At 41.9% G+C, this 10854-nt stretch overlaps 1 protein-coding gene across 1 annotated transcript; it reads left to right on the forward strand.

Annotated features, from left to right (window-relative positions):
* The first annotated feature begins 9515 nt into the window (after nt 1–9515).
* On the forward strand, nt 9516–10345 carry LOC150091125 (protein ZBED8-like). The gene is made up of 2 exons (XM_090386531.1): nt 9516–9810; nt 9843–10345. Exons 1-2 carry the CDS (start codon nt 9516–9518, stop codon nt 10343–10345), a joined length of 798 nt encoding a protein of 265 aa, XP_090242657.1.
* Nucleotides 10346–10854: the final 509 nt, after the last annotated feature.

The following is a 10854-nucleotide window of genomic DNA, read 5'->3' on the forward strand; positions in this document are numbered from 1 at the left end:
GCTTCTTTAACCAGTGCCTCCATTAATTTTCCTGGAACAGAAGTTAAGCTTACAGGTCTATAATTACTTGTGTCAGCCTTTGATCCTCCTTTGGTACTGTCTTTGTAATTGGTACTGTCTTTGTCTAGTCTAATAAAGGATGTAGCACTCTCATATATATTCTTCAAAATCATAATATATGTGGTATCAATGCCTTGTCTTTCCAGTGCCCGAAACATTGCCTTATGCTGTATGGAGTCAAATGCCTTTTCATAATCCACAAATGCCAGGCATAATGGTGTTTTATATTCATTTGCTTTCTCCATTAGCTGTGATATTACGTGAAGGTGATCCATAGTTGAGAATCCTGTCCTAAAGCCAGCTTGCTCTTTCGGTTGATTCTCATCAAGTATTCTTTCTAATCTGTTAGTAATGACCCTTGTGAACAACTTGTAGATATGGGATAACAAGCTAATTGGTCTATAATTTCCAATTTCTAATTTATCTCCTTTCTTATGCAGCAAAACTATGATTGCATTATTCCACTGCTTAGGCATCACACCTTTTCTAATGCACTTTGTGAAGAGCCTTGCCAGTTTTTGTGTTGTCTCTTCCTCCCAATTTTAACAACTCTAAAGTAACTTCATCTTCCAACGGGGCTTTCCGATTCTTCATTTTCTTCAATGCATGTTCTACCTCATCAGGAAGAATATCGGGTATGTCGTATGTGTTGCTACTTTGCAATCCATGTTCCCCACTTCTGGTATCATTCCCTCGCTCCTTGTATAATTCTCTATAGTAGTCTTCTGCTATTTGAATTATGCCATCTCTGCTGTTTATAAGTACACCATCGCTATTCTTCAGTTTCAGTATCATTTGTCTTTCTGTATTACTGCTCATGGCTGCTGATTTAAATCCTTTGTTTTCCCTTAATGCTTGTTCTACTTTTCTTGTGTTAAATCTTGTTATGTCCTCTCTCAGTCTCTTTCTAATGGCTTTGCATAACTCAGTATACTCAATTTTCTACCTGTCAGTGTTTTTCTTGCTCTTCATTTGTCGTCTTCGGTTCATCATGACAAGTGTTTCTTAACTAATTTTTTCTTCTTTGGATTTCTGTTTCCCTGTAGGTTTCTTGAGCTTTATCACTTTCAGAAAGTTGTAATATTCCTCGTCGATATCTTGGTCCTGAGCAGTCTGCAGAAGCTCAAACTTGTTCTTAGGTTCCAGTACATACTGCCTTTTCTCCTCCTCTGTTATCTCAAAGACCTTTGTATTATTTACTCGAGTCAATTTTTTCCTTTCCTTTCCTACATCTATATCAAGTGTACATCTTACCATTCTGTGATCACTTCCAACATTTACCTTATTCAGGACGGTAACATCATTCACAATATATCTTCTTTTAGTGAGGATGAAGTCGATTTCATTAGTTGTTAATCCATTTGGACTCTTCCATGTCCACTTTCTGTTCACCCTTTTCTTGAAAAAAGTATTCATTACTGACAGTCCTTGAGATTCTGCAAATTCCACAAGTCTTTCACCTCTTTTATTTCTTTCACCAATTCCAAAATTTCCTATAGTTCCTCTTTCTGCGCTGTTTTGTCTTTTTCCAACCTTAGCATTGAAGTCCCCCATAATAATAGTGTAGTGGGTTTTCTGCTCATCTAGAAGTCTCAATTTCGGTGTACATTTCTTCAACCTCTTCATCATCATGGCTCGATGTTGGTGCATAAATCATTATAATCTTTAGCTTGTACCTCTTAGAAATCTTGAGTATTAGTCTTGACACCCTTGGTGATGTACTTTTGAATTCCAAAATGTTGTTTTTAAAATCTTTATGGAGCAGAAACCCAACTCCACCTTCACTCCTTTCACTGTTTCCATTGGTGTACAACAGATTTCCACTTGATAAACTTATAAGTGATTCTATTCTTCTTCTTTTGTCAGCCAAACCGATGATATTCCAATTCACATTTTCCATTACAATTCACATGGAATGGGTAGTGCTAAGTGGTTCATTCCACAGTGACCATTTTCCTATCATCCGTTCACTTCGAACACACAGCGTCATGTCCTAAAGACCGTACTTCTTGGAAATTTCATAAAGCAGACTGGAAAAACTATTCAACTTGTGTCCTACTTGACAAACTATATGTACAACAAAAACATATTGATGTCGTAACTGATCACATTACAAGCCATATATTATCTGCAGCAGAAATTTCCATTCCAAAATCTGATCAGCTCAAGCATGTACACCGAAATCAGTGGTGGAATGAAGAATGCTCCAAAGCGAGCATTCTTCATTCCACCGAGTGAATCTTACTCACTCCCCGGCGGGAGGGGGTAAGATTCACTCTGGTGTCCCCCCATGTGATCTAGCCTAAAACTTTGCCCAGACATTATGTGGCGCCAAATAATTGCACAAACTTGTGACGACCATCATTTTGTGTCTTTCCTCACACCTTTTTTGTTGACTATACATAAATAAACTCGTTAATCCGGAAACCCCGATTTTCCGACTTTTCATAATGATGCCAGAATGACCCACGAAAGTGAGGCTGGACAAGCTGATCCTGAAGGGACAGTATTGGATACGTCACTGATTCTAAAAACTGAACTGGAGGATCTCCTAAAGGACCAAAGCAGTAGAGTGTCGGCGGACCTTACAGGACAAATTGTAACACTGTTTTCGAAATTAGAAATAATCTTAATGAAGACCCACATGGACTGCAAAAGGGCTACCGCGAAGCTCGAAGCATTCCTGGAAGTTGGAGCAACAGCGTGTTCCAACCTATGCCCAAGCACTGAGGAACACGCAAAGCAAAGCAATGTCGAGGACTACAACTGTGGTACCATCAAGGGGAATCCGCCCAATAAGGCAACCACTCCTAAAAATTCCAAACCTCATAGTCCTGAGACCAACTGAGGAAAATGCAACATGCAAGTGAAGAATTAAAAACAAAAATTATGACTAGCTTAAAGGATGACCTGAAAACGACCAAAATAAAATCAGTACGCAAGATGAAGAGCATAGGAATTATCATTGAAACAGACACCGAAGAGGACATAAAAAATATTATCTCCAACCACAAGATTTCTACATTAGGGTTAACTGCTGAACCACCGAAAAGAAAGAGCCCGTCAATAAAAATTTTCGATGTTAGCAAGGACATTACGCCACAACAACTCACCGAGGAAATTATTTCCAGAAACCTTCAAGGAATTGAAGAAGAGCAGGAGCCCCACAGACTTGTCCAACCAAAGTATGCAACTAAATCAAAAAATAGAATAAGCAATAATTGAGTAGCGGAGTTAGCGCCCATGGCCTGGCAAGTTTTAAAACATCAATCCAGGGTGTATATTGAATGGGGAAGCCACCGCTGCCATGAATTTGTGGCCGTGCCGAAGTGCTACAAATGCTGCAGGTTCGGCTACACTTCGCGTACATGTGCTCAGACAACCGCGACATGCGGCTGTTGTATAGAGAGGGAGCATGAATACAATTACTATCCTAACAAAGATAAAGCCCACAGTGCTCAAACTGCAAGCTTAACAAGATGGACCACACACACTCAATAAGAGACCCTAACTACTCGACATGCCTGAGAATAAAGAGTCAATACAAGAATAAAATCGACTATGGGGACACGCCCTAAACCGTTTTAATTCTACAAAGCTCAAGATACTCCAACAGAATGCCCAACGATCAAAGGCAGTTGCAGAACAACTTAGAATTAAGGCGGATGAAGTGAATGCTGACACCATCATCCTCCAGGAGCCTTACACACACTTAAAGCGTGTGAGAGGATATCCAGTGATGTACAAGGTCATTCAGGTGGAAGACGACACGACATGGGCAGCTGTCCTGGTGCGCAATCCAAATGTAACAGCAACGAAGCTCACACAGTTGTGTACTCCCTGGGCAGCCTGCGTCCACCTACTTACAGCCTTGGGGACTATCTACGTGGTTTCCCTATATTGCGGGCCGGGAGAGGAAATATTCTTTACAACCCAGTACCTACAAATCAAATTATTATTTTAGGGTTGCCCGTAATTAAATACATTAACCTGTATTTGTGTCTGTAAATTGCGTATGTTGTATGGTTGATTTGCTTGTTTTGCTGGACGAAAAAACCCCAGTTACTGGGGAGAAAAACTTTGCTATCTACGCCTGAGACCAACTTTTCCATCCGGTGTGGGGAGGACGGTGACGATACCACTGTGCTACCCGCGCAGACTAACCCAGTACCTACAGACACTACTCGATACATTGCCCAATTCTCACTGGTGCCGATGTAAATTGCAGATCGCCGACCGGGCATAGCACCACACCGGACCGCCGGGGGACAAGAAATGGACAGCTCCTTGAGGACTTCCTGGCAACCTCCCCTCTAGTATCAATCAACAGACCAAATCAGCTACCAACCTTCTGTAACACCCTGTGGGAGGCAACTATAGATGTCACCCTAGCAACCAACAACATCGCTGGCTACATCTCTGACTGGGAGGTGCAGGACTCCTGGACGACTTCCGACCATAGAGTGATTACATTCCAGATCCTCCGAACCACATCACCACTAATCAAACAGGCCACTAATAGGTTTGCAACTAAAAAAGTTGATTGGGAACTCTTCAAGGAACACTTGACTGCCGCTACAAATGAACACCTTCGACAACAACCCCAACTTAGGGAACCCAATGATCTACAAAGGGAAGTCACAAGGATAATCATAGCAACTTCTGAAGCGGCAATAAAAAGAAAGAATCCGAGGCCTGGTTCTGTCCCTTGTTGGACAGCTCAAATCCAACAGCTGAGAAGAGAAGTAATCACAAGACGGAAGCAATTTCAAAGGTCCCGACGTAGCTGGCCAGCAGCCGAGGTCGCTGCCCTGAGGGAAAGCTATAGGAATGCCAGTAACCGCTACGCCAACCTCATTCAAAAATCCAAGCGGAAGGCCTGGGAACAACTGGTCTCCACCACCGGAAACAACGATCCCCGGGGAGTGGCGTACAAAATGACTGCTAACAAACTCCCCAAAGGTGAAGTCATCACATCAACAATAACGCCGCAGGGTACATTGGACACAACGTGGGACGAGTCGATAGGAAATATATTGAACACAATCTTTCACGAACTAGTTCAGCCTTACACACTGAAGCAGCATGAGATCTGACAAGCCAACGACGAATATCACACGGAGCAACTGGAGGCGCCTTCACTGTTGAGGAACTCCAAACAACAGGCGCACAGATCAGATTAGTGTCCAGGACTCGATCTCCTGGAACCAGAAATCATGAAGAAAACAGTCGAAACCGCAACACAATTACTGCTACAACTGTTCAATACATATCTCTCTACAGGCACCTTCCCAGAAGATTGGAAGACAGCAAATGTACAGTTGATCATCAAAAACCCAACGAAACCACCAGAGAAACAAGAGTCGTATCGGCCGGTTGCCCTGCTTACCATGACAAGCAAGCTTCTAGAGAGGTTGCTACATAAAAGAATTCAACACCAGTACAATGCGGCCGGACTCTCAGGCCCGAACCAATTTGGCTTCATTGATGCGCTGAAGACCCTTCTGGATGCTGCTGCAGTGTGTGACAGGAAATACTTCTTAGTCATCTCAATAGATTTTGTAGGGGCGTATGACTCAATATGGTGGCCGGGTGTCCTCGCCAGACTCAGGAAAGCGTCCATACCAATGAATCTATACAGCATAATGAAAACGTACCTGTCTGGAAGAAGAATACAAGTAAATGCACCATACAGGAGTCTCGTTAGACCTGTTTCCTGTGGAACATGTTTCTGGATGAGTTCCTGGCCGTGGAGTGGAAGAAGCTCGCAGCCAGGCCTTCGCAGATGACCTTATTTTGACAATAACTGCAGACTCCAGGGCCCAACTAGAAGTCATTGCAAATCCAGCTTTGACAATACTACTGGAATGGGCCTTAACCCACTGCTTGCAGATCTCTCCGGCAATGACCTGCACAATGCTCCTGAAAGGAAAACTACAAACCCGAAGACAGGCCACAGATCAAGATTGGCAACACAACTCTCAAACTTAACACCACCCAGATCAAATATCTGGGCGTCATCCTGGACCCCAACCTCTCATTTCAACCCCACTTTAAACAAATAAGAAGCAAAATAAGGAATTATTGAGCCCTCTTCGCCAGAGTTATCAGGAGAGACTGGGGACTCAACAAACGCACCCTAACCCTCTACTATAAAACCACCTTTCTTCCTATAATCATGTATGCCTCACCAATCTGGTACCAGAAAGCCAAAACTGCAGTCAACAGAAGAACGCTTGATACCATCCACAGATCTGTCCTCCTTTTGCTTACTCGTGCCTGCCTCACAGTGAGTATGCATGCCCTCCAGGTGCTGGCCGGTGCTCTCCCACTGGATATTTAAGCTGCTAGAACAGCGATGATATATTACCTTTCCAAAGGAGTACAAATTACCCATGTGGGACACACCACCAACCCCGAAAACAACCATAAGATGGAGAAAACCAAGCTGATTAAACACATGTGGCAGGAACAGCAGAGTAGATGGGCCCACTCTACCAAGGGAGAGGTCACAAGAAAATTCATCCCAGACATTGACAGGGTGTACCCCTAGTCTCCTCCCTGGTTCCTCCCAGGAATAATTGTTCCTGGGAGGAACCAGGAACAATTACCAGTGTCCATCCCTCACAATTACTAGTATCCGAATCATTGTTAAATTGCTTGAGCCCTACACCCAAAAACTTAATAACATAAATTTTCATAAATAGTACTCCTTTTGGCTGAACCCTATCTATAACTTTTTTTCTTTTCTTTTTTTTTAGGTCCTAGCCACTGAAATCTCAGTAAATTAGGTGGCAGGACCTGCCAAAGTAAATAACTATAATACTGGTGTACCTGGTCTGCCTCCACGGGGCGGTGTGTGGACAACGTTGGGTCCCATTAGGCGCCCAGCGGCTAAATGACCAGAGGAACAACGGTACACGACAATACACATGTAAAAAATCCATACATTTTTAAATCTCTGGCATTGACAGTGTGTTGTTTCAAACCCACAATGTATAGTACGTGGCGATGGGGGGAACCCCTTGTGCCGTTTGACACTAAACACACTCTACACTCTGATCATTTGGGGACATCTTCTCTATCGTCCCCATTCTTCTGCCTTTACCTCCCAGTCTTCTGGGAGGTAAAGGCAGAAGAATGGGGACGATAGAGAAGATGTTTACCTCCCCTCCCCTCGCCTACCCCACTCTATCTTCACACAAGCGAACGCCCCACACATCAAATCTAATCTCGTCCATATTTACAGTTTCGCCCAATCTCGGCCTATTCATTTCAAGCAACACCCCAACGGAATAGATCATTTTTTTTTTTTTTTAGGTCCTAGCCTCTGAAATCTCAGGAACGTAGGTGGCACGACCTGCCAGAGTACTTACTTAAAATACTAGCATACCTGGTCTGCCTCCATGGGGCGAAGTACGCGCAAAGTTGGGTCTCAGTAGGGGTCCAGCGGCTAAATGGCCAAAGGAACAACGGACATGACATTACACGTTTACAATATCCATACACTTTTTAAATCTCTGACCATCCATTGAACTGGTTCACCTACAATGAAAGCAACGCGGAAATGAGGGAAACCCCTGGTGCCGTTTGACATCAACATACTTTACACACACACCTTAACATTAGTCTGCGCGTGTAGCACAGTGGTATCATCACCGTCCTCCCGATACCTAGTGGAAAAGTCCTGGGTTCGAATCCCGTCGATGACGCGAGGAACTTTAATGGCCTTTTTCATTCCGTGGCTGAGTTTCTCGGTCTCAGGCGTAGTAATAACTGGGATTTTTCGTCCAGCAAAACAGACAAATCGACCATAGAACACACACAATTAACAGACATAAGACACACAGCACGACATATGAATTTAATTATTCGGGTGGCCTAAAAATATTTGTTAAAATACCTAAAAATCATTGCTGACCACGTATACCCTTTCATAGCAACGGTCTTCTCCTCTGGCGTTGCCGTCTTTCAGCAGGATAATGCGCCATGCCACACCGCCTATATTCTTCGAGACCGTTTCGCGGAACATGAGGAAGACTTCCAGGTATTGCCCTGGCCTCCAAATTCCTCAGACATCAATCCCATCGAACATCTGTGGTTTGTGTTGGAACAGCAACTCCGATCTGCGGCATCTCAACCACGGACCTTACAGGAGTTAAAAGATCTGCTGGTTACGTGTTGGTACCAGATACCACAAGGCATTTAGAATTCTTGTAGCGTCCATGCCTCGCCGATTACGAGCTGTTTTGGCTGCTTGTTGTTGTTGTTTGTTGTTTGGTTTTTGGAGCATTAGCAACTAAGGCCATATTGCTCCGGGAATATGCGGTGGTCATTGCCTTGACCTTTCCGCATCCTCCGTATTTGGTGATGACGGGCTCGAACCTCGGTCTAATCAAGAAGCGTGTGCTCCTTCCCACCTGGCTACGGAGGCGCCTGCTGTTTTGGCTGCACGTGGAGGACCAACATCATATTAGGTAGGTGGTCATAATGTTTCGGCTAATCGGTGTATTTTATTTCGCAAAATACCAAGCAACATACACAAAAATATTTGGCTTTCATAGTGATAATATATATAAAAACGAAATATTAAGCTCTATAGAAAGGGACACTTGGCGTATTTACCTAAAATAACTTGACGTATGCCATTCCTTGATATCGTGATCTGAAAAGGAGAAAAAAAAAAAAGAAATATGAGTCTAAAAGTAATTGTTACCCTAAACGATATTATTACCATAGTTAATGACTTTTAGATTGAAAAATGGCAATGATGTACTGTACATGCATACATGAAGTGTTTAAGACAGTGGTCGTCAACCTAGTCCCTACCGCCCACTAGTGGGCGAGTCGAGCTTTCATGGTGGGCGGTGGGGGGGGTTTTGTCCCTTGTTACAAATTTTATTCTTCCTCCATATATCGAATACATTGCTAACAACTTCGCGAGTTTGACTTTTTAAAATATGCTTTTGCAATTTACTTTTGAATTCCATCTCTAAACTTTGAATATATATAGATAATAATTCACCGGACACTTAGTATACTCGTGGACGAGGGAGCAACGAATGAGCTCCGTAGCCAAAGGCACGAGTTTAGTGCGCGTAACGAGGGTGGGGCTTGCCAGTGACCATCACTCAGTCTTCGAGATGTACCGCTTTCACGGTGGGGAGCAGTACATGATTAGATTTGTGAGAGCAAGCACGCGTCCACGGCTTGGAACGAGTTGATAAATTGTGAAACAAATTGTGAACCCATGTCTCAAAAAAAGATACGCTCGTGGTTATTTACCAGAGTATCTGAAGATGGGTTTCATCGAATCTGTTACAAATAAACAGCTTCCAATGTGTTTACTGTTCCACAAGACATTATCCAATGAAACAATGAAGGCAAGTCGACTGCGAGAACATCTTACAAAGCATTCGAAAGATAAAGATAAGCCCATTGAATAATTTCAAGAAATGTATAAAATATTTCAAAATCGTTCAACAATAACTGCATCATTTAAGTCTGAGAAACAACATGCAAAGAACGAAGATATTTTAACTGTAGCTTATCGTATATCACAATTAATTGCAAAAAGTGGTAAAAGCCATAATATTGAAGAAACTTTGATAATACCATCTATCAAAGAATTTATCTCAACTGTAATGCATCAGGATATACCTGAAGTTTTAAAAACATTGTCCCTTAGCGATAGCACAGTAAAGCGACGCATTGACGAAATGGCGGTTAATGTTGAAAATAAACTTATAGGTATTTTTCAAAACTCTTCATTTTTTATACAGCTGGACGAAATACAGTTTCCTCAATTTCAGATAATAATGCTCTATTGATGACATATGTACAGTACCTTGATGAAAACAATACATTGCAAGAAGAAATGCTATTCACTGTAAATCTTATTACAGATACAAAATTATTATCAATATTTAATGCTGTGAAATCATACTTTGCAAAAAATGGTATACCCGTGAACAATATTGTTGCATGCGCTACTGATGGAGCACCATCAATGGTAGGTCGCTATCGAGGATTTGTTGCTTATTTGAAGGAAGAAGTGCCAAACGTTTTGTGTATTCATTGTGTGGTGCACAGACAACATCTTGTAGGAAAACATTTAAGTACAAGTCTCCATTCATCATTAAGTATAATAATTAGAGCTGTAAATAAGATCAAATCTAATGCCAAAGATGATAGAATGTTTCGACAGCTGTGCCAGGACAATAATGAGCAATTTATTAGGTTACTTTTTCACACAGAAGTTCGATGGCTTTGTAGCATTATATGATAGTGTCATACAGTTTTTTGAAAGTAATAATGCGGCTGGTCTCTGTCAACAATTAAAAACAGTAAAGAATGATACCTTTTATTTGGCAGATATTTTCAAGAGATTTAATGAAATTAATTTGCAGCTTCAAGGAGCCAATATAACTCTTATCAGTTGCAAATATATTGTGTCATTATTTTTCGAAAAACTTGATCTTCCGTCATAATCTTTTGAAGAGAGAATTTCATCAGTTTCCCGAATTGTCATCTATAAAAGATGATGTAACTCCAGAGGAGATTGAAAGATTCAGTAGCCACGTCAACGAACTTAAAGTGGATATGGAAAAACGATTTAAAGATATTTTGAACTTGAAGATGCATGACTGGATGATAAATCCTTTTACTGCAAATTTTGCTGAGGTTGATATAACTTCAAATTGAGATCACCTGAGAGGGCATAAATTCAAATTGAGGAAAGACAGATGTAGGATAGACGTGCGGAAATTTGCCTTTAGCCAGCGGGTGGTTGGT

Source organism: Mastigoproctus giganteus, chromosome 1 (genome assembly GCF_048544385.1).
Source record: "Mastigoproctus giganteus isolate SK-2022 chromosome 1, ASM4854438v1, whole genome shotgun sequence".
Lineage (NCBI taxonomy): Eukaryota > Metazoa > Arthropoda > Arachnida > Uropygi > Thelyphonidae > Mastigoproctus > Mastigoproctus giganteus.

What these genes read in the sequence shown, in the direction of transcription:
- LOC150091125 (XM_090386531.1), top strand. Translation starts at nt 9,516, where the DNA reads ATGTATAAAATATTTCAAAATCGTTCAACAATAACTGCATCATTTAAG. An exon ending in TGTTGAAAATAAACTTATAG is followed by an intron (nt 9,811 to 9,842) that starts GTATTTTTCAAA and finishes TTTTTTATACAG; the next exon opens with CTGGACGAAATACAGTTTCC.